The following is a 19,175-nucleotide window of genomic DNA, read 5'->3' as shown; positions in this document are numbered from 1 at the left end:
ATGTTCCTCTTATGGCCAAATATTCAAAATTTAAATGTTATTGACCGGCTTTATTATTGAATAAGTACAGGATTTATTACTTTTTCATAAGACACAGGTGTATTTGTGTACCAATCTTAAATTTTGGAAGGGGTACATTTCTTATTGTCGTATCAATAATTGGTAATTGGATAGTATTTCATTCATTGGGTAAATCATTAGGATCACGTGATCGGTTATTGACCTATGATGGGATTAGGAGTCCAGGACATTGGTACATTGAAACTTTGTAGGATAATTTGATAATGCGTCATTGGTTTTGATTATTCCAGCCAAATATAAACGTAAGCAAGACGTTGTACCACGTGATTGTCCTTGATGAGGTAGTGTACAGGGATTCATTTCCTTTGTTGTGGTACTTCTTAAGTTTGAGTACACACACACACTTCTAGAAAACAGTTGGTTCTACTCAGGTAAACAATTGACGGACATTATTGACCTTATTGATATGATTAACTCTAAGACTTAGGTATATCAAGAGAAGTATTCTTTAAATTTGGGAATGGTGATAAACAGAATTTTAACATAAGGTGTGAAATTTGAAACAATACATTGAACTTTAGTCACAGCTCATAGTCTAAGATCATTGGTGGTGATTGATTTGAAATCTGATAGCTAACCTTATTGAATCTTATGATTCATAGACGAAAGGCAATACATGCTACAACAGTTTAAAATTTAATCATAAGGTGATGTAATCTGACACTAGCAAAGTTATTGTTAATGTAATTTGATTGGATGATCACTATCTTTCCTGCAATCTGATTGGTTGATCACTATCTTTCGTGCAATCTGATAGGTTGATGAGTTTTAAATCTTTTTCTGCATTCAGTTTTGTTTTAACATTTAAAAAATTTGAAACTTTGGTTTGACATTTTTTCGTTTCCAAATTTTTTGTTTAAATTTTTTTGTTTCGAAATTTTTGTTTGTTTCAAAATTTTGTTTGAAACTTTTTGTTTGAAATTTTTGTTTGAAAAATTTTTGTTCGAAAATTTTGTTTAAAATTTTTCGTTTGAAATTTTTCGTTTCCAAATTTTTTGTTTGAAATTTTTTGTTTCAAAATTTTGTTTGAAATTTTTTCGCTTCAATTTTTTTGTTTGAAATTTTTTGTTTGATTTTTTTTTTCGTTTCAAAATTTTGTTTCAAAGATTTTTGTTCTAAATTTTTGTTTTCAAAGTTTGAGTTGACATTTTTAAAAGTTTGTGCACTTATTAGTAAAGAACTGGAACTGTTTAGAACAAAAACCTTTGACAACATTGTGGTGCAATAGTACACGTCAGAACCTGGGGTTTACTTGAAAAAACACAATTCATTGAAATGGATCATTTTATTACACTCCACATACATCCATACCAGATAGTGGTTCTGGATATTGTCGATACAATGTATTTTGAACTTCTTGCACTAGTTTGTCTTTAGCATATAATTTTAATTCCAGTTGAAGTCTTTTAAGGTCTAATGCAATATCAATTGGTGGAAACTCAATGTCCATTTGATCACAAATAAACTGTTTATCAATACAGTTATGCACCCAAGAACGATGTTGACAACCATCACAATATCTAGATACATGTTGTACAATATGCATAACACATTTTTCAAAATAGTACTTTTTCAGGAATATACTAGTTTTGTTGCACACTTCCACTGCATGTTTCACACACTGAAATACGCTGATGAATTTGTTCCATTCCGTTTGTGTTAGATACACCATGTTGCGAGGGACATGAAATGTACTCTTTTTACGTAACAGCACCATCTTCTCTTCGAGGACTGTACGCAGCACCACTTCATGATTTGAGCCTAATGATTTGACTATGGTCACATTTAGCTCATCATGAAAATAATCGTTCATTTGGTCGATTCGTGCCATTCTTCACAGGTCAGTTGTACACCAAATTGTTCTGCTTTGCCCAATCGAATCACAGGTTCAAATGTTTTAGCACTGATACCAATCATCACATGTTTTGTTTGAAATATATTTATTGGATAATAGCTTGCGAAGATGAACTCTTTATCGTTAGAAGTACACATCTTTCCTCCTGAAAAGCACTTGCTCAAATGATTTCGTGGGATGACACTGTATTTGCTGGTTTATAGTTATTGCTGACGTCATTGGAAAGGAATGTGCTGACGTTTGAATTCAAGATTTCATCACAGTTGCTGACGTCATGCCGACCAACCAAATTCATACAACTACGGCTGACGTCATTGGAAAGAAATGTGCTGATTCATGATTTCATCACAATGGCTGACGAATCTGGCTGTGTACTAAATTCAAGTTGATGACTTCGACCCAAGAATCCTTTGTAACATAAAGATACAGATCCAGTATTTAAGAAACGCAGCAGTTCTTCTTGTTTTGATGCTTCCATGGGTAAATATCTTGCTGGTAAAATTATATTCTTATCATTTTCAAGCTTCACTACGATTCTTAATCCAAACTTTGTAGGGATCATTTGGCTAGCTAAGATTCTATAAGGTACATTCTGTTGTAAATCAGTAATTTTGGTAAATGATTTCATCACATCACGCGTGTTTAGAAACTGCAGACAAGTAGCCATGATGACGTTATCATGAATACTAACTCGAACGATACTTATATATGATGCAAAACTGATGACGTTGCATTATCATGTTCTGACGTGCACCACAATGTTGCCAGAGGTTTTAGTTCTAAACAGTTCCAGTTCTTTACTAATGAGTGTACAAACTTTTAAAATGTCAAACAAAAATTTCAAAAAATTTCAAACAAAAATTTTCAAAAAAAAATTTGAAACAAAATTTTCCAAACAAAACTGTTCAAACAAAAATTTTTTAAACAGAAAAAAATTTTGGAAACGAAAAATTTCAAACGAAAAAATTTTAAACAAAAAATTTTGAAACAAAAATTTACAAGCAAAAAAATTTCAAACAAAATTTTCAAACAAAAATTTTTTCAAACAAAAATTTCAAACGAAAAGTTTCAAACAAAAAATTTCAAGCAAAAAAATTTCAAACAAAAAATTTTACGTTTCACGGTTAACCGTCAAACTTTATCCGGTTTTTAACTATTCATTAACAAATAAACGGTTTTGATCATATTTATCAGTGAGTGCAAAATGTTGAACGAAACCAAGATTTTTAAATGTTAAACAAAACTTAAAACTGAATACAGCAAAGATTTGAAAATCATCAACCAATCAGATTGCACGAAAGATAGTGATCAACCAATCAGATTGCAGGAAAGATAGTGATCATCCAATCAAATTGCATTAACAATAACTTTGCTAGTGTCAGATTACATCACCTTATGATTAAATTTTAAACTGTTGTAGCATGTATTGCCTTTCGTCTATGAATCATAAGATTCAATAAGGTTAGCTATCAGATTTCAAATCAATCACCACCAATGATCTTAGACTATGAGCTGTGACTAAAGTTCAATGTATTGTTTCAAATTTCACACCTTATGTTAAAATTCTGTTTATCACCATTCCCAAATTTAAAGAATACTTCTCTTGATATACCTAAGTCTTAGAGTTAATCATATCAATAAGGTCAATAATGTCCGTCAATTGTTTACCTGAGTAGAACCAACTGTTTTCTAGAAGTGTGTGTGTGTACTCAAACTTAAGAAGTACCACAACAAAGGAAATGAATCCCTGTACACTACCTCATCAAGGACAATCACGTGGTACAACGTCTTGCTTACGTTTATATTTGGCTGGAATAATCAAAACCAATGACGCATTATCAAATTATCCTACAAAGTTTCAATGTACCAATGTCCTGGACTCCTAATCCCATCATAGGTCAATAACCGATCACGTGATCCTAATGATTTACCCAATGAATGAAATACTATCCAATTACCAATTATTGATACGACAATAAGAAATGTACCCCTTCCAAAATTTAAGATTGGTACACAAATACACCTGTGTCTTATGAAAAAGTAATAAATCCTGTACTTATTCAATAATAAAGCCGGTCAATAACATTTAAATTTTGAATATTTGGCCATAAGAGGAACATCAACATCTACAATGGGGCTTAGAAAACGTTTACCGAATTTTGTTATTTGATAATTCCCAAATTTAAAAGGGAACATAAACATATAAAGGTAATAAACCTCTGTACATATCCATATAACATGCTAAATAGAGGTCAATAACCTCCGAAATTTGATTTTTGGTAGTTCTTTACCTATGAAAAGGGAACGATGTGGACCATCCAAATTTATAGTGGTACATATTGGAGACCTGTACTATGATACCAAATGCTTATATTAAACAATTTCTAAAACCGAGTGGATGAGCCAAGATACCCCTCCCAAATTTTTAAAGGATGCATCAATGTACCCATATCTTATGATAGGAAATGAACCTATATACATGACCATATAACCATATAAGGTAATAGAACCTCCTCAAAGGGGAGAAATTGGGCCAAAACCAAACACATGGTACAACATATTGCTTATGTTTATATTTTAGCAATTTTGTACCCCTAAAAGAGAACGATGTGGACCACCCAAATTTATCATAATACATGTTGAGTCATGTACTATGATACCGAATCCCCTCCCGGGGTGCATCAATGTACCTATGTCTTATGATAGGGAATGAACACCTATACATTACCATATAAGGTAATAGGACCTCATCCAAAGGAATAAATTAGGTCAAAAACCAAACACGTGGTACAACGTAATGCTTACGTTTATATTTTGGCAATTTTGTACCCCTAGAAGGGAACGAGGTGGACCACCCAAATTTATCATAATACATGTTAGGGTCCAGTACTATAATACCAAATGATTAAATTGGGCAATTTCCAAAATTTAAGGGGTGGGCCAAAGTACCCCTCCCAAATTTTTAAAGGAGTGTACAAACATACCCATATCTTATAAAAGGTAATGGACTCCTATATATGACCATATAACTATATAGGATAATAACACCTCATCAAAGGAAATAAAATCGACAAAAAAACCAAACACGTGGTACTACGTATTGCTTACGTTTATATTTTGACAATTTTGTACCCCTAGAAGGGAACGATGTGGACCACCCAAATTTATCATAATACATGTTAGGGTCCAGTACTATAATATCAAATGTTTAAATTGGGCAATTTCCAAAATTTAAGGGGTGGGCCAAAGTATCCCTCCCGGTGCACAAATGTACCTATGTCTTATAATAGGGAATAGACCCCTATACATAACCATATAACCATATAAGGTAATAGGCCCTCATCCAAGAGGATAAATTGGGCCAAAAGACCAAACACGTGGTACAACGTAATGCTTACGTTTATATTTTGACAATTTTGTACCCCTAGAAGGGAACGAGGTGGACCACCCAAATTTATCATAATACATGTTAGGGTCCAGTACTATAATACCAAATGTTTAAATTGGGCAATTTCCAAAATTTAAGGGGTGGGCCAAGGTACCCCTCCCAAATTTTTCAAGGGGTGCATTAATATACCCATGTCTTATGAAAGGTAATGGACCCCTGTATACGCCCATATAACTATATAGGATAATAACACCTCATCAAAGGGGATAAAATCGACCAAAAACCAAACACGTGGTATAACGTATTGCTTACGTTTATATTTTGACAATTTTGTACCCCTAGAAGGGAACGAGGTGGACCACCCAAATTTATCATAATACATGTTAGGATCCGGTACTATAATACCAAATGTTTAAATTGGACAATTTCCAAAATTTAAGGGGTGGGCCAAAGTACCCCTCCCAAATTTTTAAAGGAGTGCACAAATATACCCATATCTTATGAAAGGTAATGGACCCCTATACATGACCATATAACTATATAGGATAATAACACCTCATCAAAGGGGATAAAATCGACCAAAAACCAAACACGTGGTATAACGTATTGCTTACGTTTATATTTTGGCAATTTTGTACCCCTAAAAGGGAATGAGGTGGACCGCCCAAATTTAACCTAATACATATTAGGGTCCTATACTATAATACCCAATGTTGAAATTGGGCAATTTCCAAAATTTAAGGGGTGGGCCAAGGTACCCCTCCCAAAAATTTAAAGGGGTGCATTAATATACCCATATGTTATGAAAGGTAATGGACCCCTGTATACGCCCATATAACTATATAGGGTAATAACACCTCATCAAAGGGGATAAATTAGGTCAAAAAACCCCGAAATTTGAATTTTTGGCAATTTTTTACCCATAAAAGGGAACAACATAGACACCCAATACTGATAGAGGTACATACTATGGTCCTAGGCTACCATACCAAATTTTTAGATTTGGCAATTTCCAAAATTTAAGGGGGGTGGTCCTATGTACCCCTGCCAAAATTTAGGGGGTGGGCCAAGGTACCCCTGCCAAAATTTAGAGGGGGTGGTCCTAGGTACCCCTAGGTCATTGACCCCGGGCCAGGTCATTGACCTTTCACCCCGGTCATAAAAGAGAGTGAGGATGAGTCATTCGGGCCAACGGGGGGGACTACTACTTTTGTGCCTTTATGGGACACTAAATCTTAATTCTAGTACCTTCCAATTTACTCATGGTTAATACTCGAACACACCTTAATTTCAACCAGGAATCGAACTAGAAATACATAGATGTGGATAATTTGTAAAGATGACTCCAAAATACTGAATCATTTTCTTCTATTCTGGCTTCGAGAGTTCCTTTAAGAATTATGTTCTGCACCTTTGCTCAACATAACGCAAAGGGAGTAGCTATACAAAAGTAAGTCATGTATTCAAAACAGCAACTAAAGTGTAGAAACATAGTATTTGTGTCCTGAAAAATAAATATTTGTTTCTGATTGACAATATATGAAAAGCTTATTTGTCAAACGTCATTTCGTCTATCACTCTTTTCAAATACACTTAAGCAAATAACTTTATGAATGTCGTCTTTCTTTACCATAAAACTGCAAATAGCATAGCTTATAAACCATTGTCTTACTATGTACACTGCATAATATTGCCTTCCGTCACGTTTCGCTCGTCTTTGTACGGTATTTACCCCTATTTTTTATATTCTTTTTATTACTGATATAAGAACAAAAGAATATCCACTAGTACTACCGTAACAAATCTGTACAATAATATTATTAGTTAGATTCATCTCTCTCCATAACCAAGTGTAAGTAGCAAAAACTGTTGTGGAAACAGTAAGAGAAAGAAAAAGCAATAAAACAGTGTGCTTACGAGTCCTCCCTGTAGGTCAGTTATCTATCTCATCATATTTTCTCATATGAAAATAATGGCATTACAACAAGTATCACCGTTAATGTAAGATATTCAAGACTATAAGGAAAGCTTCCTTCAAGAGTGTGCCGTGTCGCAATGTTGGTAGCCTTTGTGGTACTAATTCCCTACCAACAACACGAGAATTCCCCCCTCCTGTTAAATTTTCCCTACCTTGTAAATAGTATTATTCTTGCGTTTATGGCTTTTGTCTAGTTGACTCATTCATGAGTAGAGGAGAACAGAGCTCTGCCCTAGTTTGTATTTCCGAAACTACCCACTCCTCCAAAAGTAATGTAATCTATACTAATGTACAAAAGAATCTACGTGTGTGTGTCTGAGAGTCTGTTACAAGATTTTCAAATAAAAAAAGAGTCACTTCATCGAATCATCAAATTTTGCGCATAAAATTAAACCAAGTTTAATTCACCACCAAGCAGTTTCTTAAAAATATTTTTTCGAATCGAGAAGATATTACGGAGTCAAATTTTATTTAAAAATTACGTAGAGTGAATCATAGTACCTGGGACGTAAGCAACTTTTTACCTGTGGTGGAGGTTATACTTCCCGTTATGGTTGGGACATTGCGTAAGAAGAGATTGCATCATGAGGGACGTCCTAGAGGGTATGGTGGCGGGAAAGAGAGGGAGGGGGCGAAGGAAACTACAATTAATGGATGATATTAAAACAGAAAGATCATACGCGGGGACGAAGAGGTTAGCGGAGGACCGTGGAGCATGGAAGCTTCTCAGCTGCGGTAAGTGACCTGCCAATAAAGGCAGAATACCTATGATGATTATGATGATATACAGTCCGGTCCAAACAAAATATCCCCACTGTCAATATTTACTTTAAACGTGTATTTTATTTCAGATTTTCAAACAAATTTATTTCTTATCATGGGTTTTAGGTTAAATGGATATTGTAAATAATTCGTAGTATACTTAGGAATAATTCTATTGATATTGCCTCTAATTTTATTGATTTTGTTAGAGAATAGATGTCAGGAAACAGGTTGGCCTGTCTTATTTAACATATTGTAATATGCAATAAGTTAAAATTACAGAAAGATTTCATTCCAAAATTTTAAAATTAGTGCAACAATCGAATTGGAGATGACATTCGCGTCTTTTTAGTTTACAAAAATATCCCCTAAGTGTCTTTGCTAATCACCATTTCCTGGTCTTTTCCGCTAAGCACGATTTCCCGCTCGAACACTTTCCCGCCATTTTCAGTCAGCTGTTGTTGCCGAGTGATGATTTTTCAGTGAACTGTTGTTCGATTCTGAATTTCACAGTGCTGTAGAAGTGTATTTGTGTACTTTAATATTAATTTCACTCTAAATTTTCAGTGTTTACATCATGGGAAAGGCGAAAGACCTGTCTCCTCGGAAGCAAGGAAAAATTTTAACATGGAATTCGGAAGGGATATCTAACAGGGAAATTGCTAGAAGGCTACTCATTGATCATAAAACAGTTGGTAACATTTTGAAATGTCAGGCAGAAACCGGAATGTCAAGTTTAAGGTATAGATGTGGGCGTAAAAAGAAGACAAACGACTGCCTCTGTAGGACAATCAAAAGGATTGCTAAGCAAGATAGGAAATTAAGTTCCAGGCAGATTGCTGTTAAGATAAGTGAAGAAGTAGGGGAGTCAGTTGCACATCAAACAGTGCTCCGACGGCTTTCTGACACGAACATTAAGAAGAAAAGTCCTGTAAGGAAGCCACTTTTGTTACGCAAACACTTACGGGCAGAACGCGATTCGTATAAATGTTTGAAAACTGGACAGCCGAAGATTGGAAGAAAGTAATTTTCTCAGATGAGAAGAAATTTAGTGTTTTTGGGAACAATAGTGGTGTGAAATTGTGGATGGAGCCTGGAGAGAAGTTGCAGAAAGAATGCATCAAAGAAACAAAAAAGTTTAGTGATAGTGTTACGTTGTGAGGAGCGATGTGTTCAAAGAGAGTGGGAAGATTGAAAGTGTGCGTTGGTTCAATTGATGGTTTGAAATACTGTTAGATATTAAAAAGGGAACTCTTATACACAGCCAGGGACCATTTCAGTGGAGTTTACTTAAGACCGTTCATTTTCCAAGACGATAATGCTGCGTGTCATCGCTCGAAGATTGTTAACAAATGTGTGTCAGATCTTGGTATCCAGAGATTTTGGTGGCCTGCAAATTCACCGGACCTAAACCCTATTTAAAATTTGTGGGCCATTATGTCGACTAAACTAAGCAAATATTGTATTAAAGGGAACTAATTGAAAAAAAATGTTCATGTGGGTATCATGAAATCGAGCCAGGCACTTGTGACAATCTTGTTGCGTCAATGCTGAAACGAGTACAGGCACTGAAACAAGCTAAAGGTCATCACACAAAATACTGAAATCGATGTCAGATGTGTAAAAAAATTGAAACTATGTAGTAAAATAAATTGCGAAACACATCATGCACAATCATGTTCAAATAGTCTCTTATTATAGTAGCAAAACTTGTTTTTCAGCAAAACATTCAAGTGGGGATATTTTTTTTTGGACCGGACTGTACTTCCCGTGGGAGATGGGCATGTTAGTCGGTACAAGAATCAATAGGAACAATGTTGAGGCACCCCCTCATGATTATATATTTCACTCATCTCAGTTTCAAAGATTTTACATAAATATTGTTCCTGCCGAGCTTAGAACAGGGGTTTTTATGAGTTTCGTAAGTACTTATTTCCAGCTACCAAATTAGAAAATCTGTTGCCCATCTGTTCTTAGTACAGTACAGAATGAAAATTGTATACTTTCGTCAAGTATTTAGACTTCGTTTAAGTTACAACGATCAAATTGTCTTCGATAAATTGATCTAGCAATGAGTTGCAGGTACAAAAATTTCATAGTTCAATACAAGTTTATGCAACAGAGTAATTCGAAACTTTTATAATCTGTAATGCAGAAACGCGCATCTGGGAAAAGAACCAAAATATGCCACTTCTATGCACCAACCTATCCAGTTTAGGTGTTAATCAGCCCCTGGAAGAGGAAATTGAATTTGAACAAGATGTGGGCTCTATTTGACCTAAAGTGTGTAAGCTTTGTCATCAGTTCTTGTTTTCTCAATAATTCAATCTTTTCCCAAATTAGTAATGGAAGGTAGCGAGATACAAGTCTGGGTCATTTATAAGAAGACTTCCAAGACAATTAAAAATAATTTAGTTTTATAGATTGTTATGAATTTTAAGTATGGCTCAAAGCAATGAATTCTTTGAGTAACATGAATTCTAATAGTACATAGACAAGGTAAGAAGTATCGCTATCTGTGGTACTTACCTACCAAATATCAGTAAATGTAGCTAGCGTGTAGTCAATTTGCAGACTGATAACTATTATGACGATGATTTAATTGCAACTTAAGATCTGCATCCTTCAATTTAATCATTTCAAAATGGATAATGATGATGAGGATGTATTTTGCTGTTTATTATTAGGATTAGTCAAATGATTAGAGATTTTAATTAAATAGGATATTAATTTAGAGAATACAGAGAGCCAGGGACAGCGATTAGAAGGGCAAGAGGGGGCAGTTGCCCCTTGCAACCAATGGTCACAGTTAAGGTAGTATATATATATATATTTTAACAGTCCGGGTAATTTTTGATCCTACTGTGTATTGTCGGACTTTACTAAATAATTTTCGGTTTACGTATTAAATCCGTTTGCTTCTTGTCCAAATCAAATTTAACCTAGAAGCTTAAGAATAATTAGGAAAATATACAGGTATATTTTGGGAAATAATTTATTTATATATTATTTTATCGTAAATTTCTGTTATGGGCACCTCACTTGGATGATTATGGAAATTATACATATTTATTTCCATGTAAATGATAGGTCAACAATTGGGTAGAATTTTCTGAATTTGTGCACCAATCAAATATTTGGTAGAATATTTTAAACTCCCTTCGTCCCTCTGAGATGCCAATATCCTGCTAAAATCCGGTTTGATCCAGTTTTCACTATTTTTCATTCGCTTTATATTTTCCACCGCGAAAATTCTCGTGCTATGATTGCGAACTATAATCTACTTCAGTATTCTGGCGCGATTTGCCTCGTCTTTGTTTGGAAGCAATCGTCAAGTAAATTTCGTAGGTCTCAGTGATGCAGTAAAATGACCTAAAAGGACAGAAATTCCATTTAGTAACCAGGTAATAGTAATTGATTTGATAAATAAACAGCTTGGAAGCCTGTGAGAGTTCTAATTTGTTGGAAGAGCGTCAAAATTGGGCAGAAATATGAAAAATGAAGCTGCATGATGGGATCGCCATATTTGATTTCAAGGACAGAGTGATATGTATTGGTTTTCCGATTTTAAGTGATCTACAAACTAAGATTTGGTACTTTAAAAACGTTTAGGACATTCCTTTCATCCTCCTGAATTCAGCTATTTTGCAGAAGCCTGTTCGATACGGTTTCTCTAAGTAGTTTATGTGGATTTTTTTTTATGGCGACATATGTAGGTTCTTTGGTAGTTAAGTTTCACCATGTCAGAGTAAACTCGAACAGAAACTCCTGTTTTACTCCTGAATTGATCTGGATCCCACAGTAGAATGGGTTAAATAGTTTCGTAAAGGTTCCTTTCCTTTTAGGATAGGAATCTTTCCCTTAATAGTTTTGATATGTCCCTCCGGGGTCACAAACAATACTCTCCTAACTGAGAACAAATGGGTGAGAACAAATGGCTCTAAAATTTCTCTTCTTTTTTTAGCATCAAAGCCGATAGAAAATGTGCTGATGTTTAGAAATGTTTAGTGTAGATACGTAGAATTTGAATTTCTATAGTAATATGTATTATATGTGTAGTTTAATATATTGTGGTTAGACGAAGTGCATACGTGAGAGTGATGTTAACTTGTTTAAGGACAGTGTATTGTTGGTTCGGCCTAACATAATAAGTAAATTCACCCGTAAGGCAAATCTTTAGTGATTCTGTACTGTTATCTCGTAATATAGCTAGGTTTCATTATAGTACAAAGGGTGTTCTTCAGTGCAAAGTTTACTTTATACCATAGCGCCATCTCGCGTTAGGTAAATAACCGCCCGTCGTTAGTGTTTTATGGTAACTACGGTATATGTGAATAGTCAAATCAATAACATACATAACGGATTAACTATACTGGAAAGTACAAGACATCATGTAGTTTAGTAACCAAATAATAGGAAAAAATCAACTTCGCGTTTATCGTTAACTATAAAGCCAATAGATATGATGCTATCTTCATCCTTAGATCATAGTTTTAAAATATTCTTTCTTTCTTTCTTTTTTCTTTCAGTAATTAATTTCACTGTTGTTGTCAGAATACAAGCAAATCTGTGAAAGTGTACAGTAAATAATATTGAATTTTACTTGCGTATATACGATCTTTAAGCTGTGAAATGTAAATATAATGTGGCTTCTATTGAAAGAGTTGAGTCTTGGTTCATGCGAGTTCTCATTTATCGGTCAGTGAGCGATAATTTCTTTCGTGGCATGCAGATTTTGAAAGTATAGAATGTGACTGCTTTGAACAGTCTAGAGTATAATTTAAGAATAGGGTGTCTAAATGTGAATAAATTTGTGTAATAATAATAATAATAATAATAATAATAATAATAATAATAATAATAATAATAATAATAATAATAATAATAATAATAATAATGTATATATAAATAATATAGTGAGTGTAACTAATGATATAACACCTTAATATATATGAGCCCAGTGTATTCTTTGAGACTTGCTAAGAATTGCTAAGGTTGTGGTAGTGACCTCTACATCGGAATTTCGTATGAGAAAGAGTGTTGTGTAGAAATGACCGACTATGTTTCCACTTCGTAGCTTGATGATCAATCGTAATCGTGCGTATTGACTGCCTATCTTGTCTGACGATGTGAGTGGCGTTTATGTAGTAAATGTTTTTGGATAGCTTAAAAGCAACTACAGAACTGTATAGCTCTTTCATAATTGGTGCAGTTTGAGTATACTTGTCAAGTCTTATACTAGCAATAGTACTTGGTAGCTTTGAGATTTTTTTTTTCAACGTTGCTTTACTAAGCCGAGTTCGAAACTCTTCATAAATGTGACAGAATGAGTAAGAGTAAATAGTATAGTAGATTCACTACAGTATCCGTACCAGACTCCAATGTTTTCTTCCCCCTTTTTTTCTTTTTCTTTACTGTATAACTATTTTTGAACCATGAATCCAAGGATAGCGCGATTGGGAGCTCTAGCAAGAATTTGGCACACAACTTGCTAGTACAAAATTATTTTATTTATTTTTTTAACTTTGGAAACTCCAGTTAGGATTTTCTTTATTTTATCAACTTCTACGCTATTTTTTCATACTTTAATCTGAACTCTTCTCAGTTTCTGAGGGATCGGATATATATATATATATATATATATATATATATATATATATATAGTATTAGAAATTTGTAAATTTAGAAACCACATCTACGTCCCGGTATTTCCGTGGTCTCCAAAATTACTTTACTAATTGCATGTTGCAGGTTATCCTAACCCGAAGTTATCATCAAGTCTATCCTGAATCCCATGAACCTGGAATTTTTCCATGCATTACTTTTTTCATTTTCCTTGACATATACAAAACTTTAAAACCCGAATATTGTGCCATCGTAGTAATTGTGGTCTTGGTGCGAAAGTGAGTAACAACTTCTGTAATCTCATACCAATTATCTTTCGATATTGGTAACAAAAATCTCTACGAATTTAGAAAATTTTGGTTAAATCGTACTAATATGACCACGAAAGTGCGAGTGTGCAATAGAATATAATATGACTATAATTTGGTATTGCTAACTAAGTAACGATCGAAGTAATGGAAGGAGTGATTCAGTGAAATCGAAAGCCAATGACAGAAAATTTTGTCGTTATTAATTTACGAATAGATAAATTATATAAATATGTAAATCCATAAACTGAATGTGTGATAGTTGCACATAAATAAATATTATTTCATGTGTATATCCGAATAAATACGAATTACGTGCATGGACGCCAAGTAGGTGCAGTATGACACGTGAAACAAAATGTTATTAGAAACGATGAGGAATGACTCATTTGACAATTATTAAAAAAAAACTATTAATATACGAGATACAACTTGATGTTATTAATGTCTAATCTATGTATATTTTTTAGTTTTTTCTTTCTTTTTTCTAACATTAAATTTATATTGACAACTTACCATTCGATATACAATGATATAACAATACGTGTACTTATTAGTATGTAATTCATGTCTTCTTTGTGCTTATTTTTAATAGGTGTAATAAACATTACCAAACTGTAGATAGGTGAGAGTTTCCTTCCAAGCAAATCTTAACCTACTTACCCGTATCAATACATTGTTCTGTATGTTTGTGTGTGTGTGAATGAGTGATAACTTAGCTTTACGTGGTAATCTCTAATGTTAGTCTATAATAATAACATTTCTTATGTATGTGTATGACTATGACATCTGTATATTGATTCGTGACCGAGGTCGTCAACGATAACTAATTCTAAATTAATACAAATCGGCTCTGAAAGGCAAGCCGAAACAATAGAATAAGCTGGGATAATGATAATCTTTTCAAGAATTTCAAGAACTCCGATTTGTGGAAGACATGAGCATCATTTTGAATCTTTTCTATCCTTGGCTAACTCAAACGTGTGTTCGACATCCATTATGTAACTTGCAATCAGTTATTGGATGAAAGTTATTTAATACTCAAAAATAACAGATAAACGAGTAAATTAATACTTCTCATCATCTCAGCTGGGTCAGAGTAACACCAACTTGTGCAGTTACTTGGAGCCAGGTCAGAGTAGTATGAGGGACTATGCGTCTAATCAGGAATAGTTCAGAATTGATTCCCGAATAATAAAATTCGGATCACCTTTTAGCATCTATTTAAGCTTCCTTACTATATTTCCATAATTATCCAATATTTCTTCATTTCTATTTTCTTCTTTCTCCTCTTTTTCTTCTTCTATATTAGACTATCCAGCATTCCTTCTCTGCAGCGTTTTCTTCCGGTCTCTCCCGACCTCCAACATAATATCTTTCGTTAGAAACTTTACCAACCCTTTTTCTTCCCTCTATTCTTCTTCTTCTTCTTCTCCCTCTTCTATCTTCCCCTTGACTTCATATATCTCTTCCTCAGTCTTTCCTACTTTAATGAAACTGAAGAGAATTCGTGACTGGGAGTTGTCACCATAAATACGGTCAATGGGTTCAATTAGATTTTTCTTCGGAAGTAAGGTATTAAATAACCAAATAATGGAACAAATGTAGAACAGCAAAAATATAAATTATTTTAGTTTATTTACTGAATTAACAGGTCGGGGTTCGGTTGGCGACAACCAGAAGGGTCACTTTCTTTTTCCCAATCCAGAGCGACTTCTCTTTTTACAGCCTACTTTTTTTGAAGTGACCCTTTAATGCATATAGTTTCATTTGGAAATTTAAAGTTCTTGTATGTATTAATGGTTCATAGAACAAAATGATCCCATATAACATTTGCCTTTGCGTGAGAAGGTATTGGTTATTTGTTTTTCCGTGTAGTTAAAAAAAGCTACAGGAATTGCTGTTTAACATCAATTCAAAGCAATTAAAATTGCAATTGCGTTTTTCTTTAAATGTCGTAGCATATGTTTGTAGCATTTGCTATCCTTCATTTTCTAAGAGTAATAACATACATTTAATGGTATGTGTGAAATTAAAAATATAAGTTGCTCATTAATCCCCAGTTTCAATATAACTTCTACAAAACAAGCCTTATTTTGTATTACTATGATTAATATTATCCTTTCTATTTATTTGTTTGGAAATTTCATGTTAAATAATCTGATCAGACAAGTTTCCAGACAGAATTTTAAAATAAGAAATCAAATCTCTTCTTACACTTTTGTTGTTTAAGATTATAAAGGGCTAGTACCTACTTATGTTGGTTTTGTCAATTTACTTAGTAAAATATGAAATACGATATACGGTATTTTAACCGAAAAAGATACTATCCTATTAGTTATACAACATTTCGTCAAACAAATATTAGAAACAACCAGGAAAACTAACATTGATATACAAGTATTCAGATCAGCCCTGCCTCCCATCCCAATTTTAACGTAAAATCGTCGCTACTGCGAAGAGCGAAAAGCTTAGGCGCAACAAATAGTAGAATGTAGAAAGAAATCAAGGCCATAAATTAACAAATAGTAGAATGTAGAAGGAAATCAAGGCCATAAATTCAATCTGCAACTCAAAATCAGCCTTTTCCTTACATTTTAGCATTTTGTCCTAAGAATTCCCTTTATTCCAATTTGATAAATTATTTTAGTAAATTTCCCTAGATTAGAGAAATTTATTTAAACTACGAACTTGCTGTCGAAGACAATTAGGTAGGTCAGATAGGTAGATTTCAAAGGCCGTTTTACTGAACTTCAATTACTATAGCTAGTGAACTTCTAATTTCTAGTAACTAATTGATTAAAACAAAGAAAGCAATGAAAAAGAAGGATCTTTAGAGTATTGAATTCATTAATATTGAATGCACCAAGGAAGACTTACTTCCAGCATCTTTTCTTTCCGTTGTGTTTCAAACAAATGTGCTATTCAGATTTTTGAAAGGAGAATCCTTAGAGAATATATAAATAATATATAATACATATAAATGAAAATGTATGTGAATGATATACCAACCACTTATACCTACTATATTTTCCTACAATTGTTTGTTTCAAGTCGAAAATTTAACCTTCGGAATACTTACATTTTAGTTGCCAGAGAAAGTAAAGTCATTACTTGACTCATCTGTTTATGTGGATGTTCTCTTTGGTAGTTTAGTGTTCGCACATATCTTGTTTTTACTTGCTTTTAGAATTCAGATTTGGCAATGTATGTGGCAGAACATACATGATCCAACTTGTAAGGACCAATTATTTTGTGGAATGCACGAGAGGTGACCACAACGTTCTTACTACCACTATTATAGAGATGTATATAGTGTAAAAATTTGAACAATGATAGGTAGCCAACTCACTAGCATGTGAGTTTTGTTTAACGGTGTGAAACTATGGTTGATTTCCAAACTATGCGAATAAAATATTACACAACTGGAAGTGGTACGTATAGAATTTTCTTGTTGCAGTAGATTAATAAGATCAAAGATAGAATATGTTCCTCGAATGCTGAATCCATATCAAAAAGTCATTACTCGCTATATCTTACTATTTTTTGAACAATGAAGATCAAGATTGAAACCAGAATTAGTAGTAAATTTCTTAATAGTATATAATACTAAAATAGTAGATAGTATATTTCTTCAGATTAATGATAGTATCTTCCTTCAGACCTGAAACAATCCCAAAATCTACTTACTTGGCGCTTTCTATTTCCATGTTTATTCTATGGCCATCAACATTGAAATCGGAAACGATTAAGTTCTGTCACTTTCAAGTTGAATAAAGGGATAACGGTGGAAATGAAATTATTTCCCCGAACTATGACTTTTATCCAAAAGACCATTTCTCTATATTTTTTACTGTTTTTGCTACGATATCTATGATAGACAGACAGATGGGCTGGTCAATAAAACTTCCGATAGTTACGCATATAGTTTGGATATCTAAATCGTCTGGTAATTTGTGTCCTTGCAGATCCTATTGAATTGATATTACAGCAGGAAATTAGAAGATAGCATCATGTTAGACGAAATCGAATACCCAGATGTGATCAGGATACTCAATACTCAAGGAAAATTGGGACAAAAGGTACATGAGCAGATGGCAACTGTGTATGATGAGAAATGCCCATACTATGGTGCAGTGAAATGCTAGAAGAGAGAACTCAAATATGGTCGCATAAATTTACAGAATGGTGCAAAAGAAAATCGTCCCTTTACAGCTACAGAATCACGCATGTTGGTAAAATTGATGAGCTAGAAGTTGAACATAAATTTATAATCATAAGTGTTTAGCTAGGGAAGTTAACATTAATAGAGAGCCCTTCACACCATAACATATGATGTTTTGCATACAAGCAACATATTGATACCTTTTCGAAATATTTGCAATGTGCACAACGCATTTTGAAACTTTACCACTAATATGAAGATAATGGACGAATGCTAGATTATCTATTTGAAACTGATTTAAAAAAGATTGGAATATATAATTAGAAACATACGTCACTCTCGTCTCCGAAAATGATAAAGTGCAGTATTCATCCAGCAAGATCATGTTGTTCAGGTTTTGAGACCATCAGTGGCAAGTGATAACTCAAAAATGGGGATACAATCACAGGAACATGAGTTTCTGCTAACGAACAATAGCAAAAGCTCACAATTTCTTATTTCACTAATTTTCGATTTCAATACTGTAATATTGGAAAGCAAACGGCACTTCTTCTAATTCAAAAATAAGGCTATTTTAATTTTATGTTTGCAATTATGTTTTAGTATTATACTTAACGCTGGACAGATATAGAATAACCTAAAACGTTTTACTTTTTAAAGGAATGAATCTAGGAAAAATGGCTATAACGTAGCTACATTGACTTCTTTTTACGTCTTAAAGCCTTTTAAATATTAAATTTCTATTTTTCTTTTTCATTAAAATATTGTAAAGTATTAAAATATAGTATTTTTACTTTCTTATTATTTATTTAATCATTTCTTAATGTTAAGTACATAATTTATTTCCTCATACTTACAGTATCCGGATGAGGATCCTGAAATGGAAGAAGTACTAAATGCTATAATAAAGCATTCAGATGAATGTAAGAAAGTATTTCCTGTAACAAATGGTAAGTATGAAATACTCACATAGTTTTTGTTTTAATGTAAACCGTCCTAGTGATAATGGAAGT

At 33.4% G+C, this 19,175-nt stretch overlaps 1 protein-coding gene across 1 annotated transcript in view; it reads left to right on the top strand.

The window, feature by feature from the left end:
* LOC145691833 (uncharacterized) overlaps positions 1-19,175 on the top strand; it is a 76,044-nt gene that overhangs the window by 16,837 nt on the left and 40,032 nt on the right. Inside the window, exon 2 of the mRNA XM_081767150.1 lies at positions 19,022-19,112. Coding sequence (XP_081623276.1) covers positions 19,022-19,112 — 91 coding nt within the window. The remainder of the gene's footprint in view (positions 1-19,021; positions 19,113-19,175) is intronic.

The sequence above is a fragment of the Thermobia domestica genome, chromosome 8 (assembly GCF_964235325.1).
Source record: "Thermobia domestica chromosome 8, izTheDome1.hap1.1, whole genome shotgun sequence".
Lineage (NCBI taxonomy): Eukaryota > Metazoa > Arthropoda > Insecta > Zygentoma > Lepismatidae > Thermobia > Thermobia domestica.
Note: the sequence above shows the minus strand (reverse complement) of the source record. Positions and strands in the feature narration are given on the sequence as shown.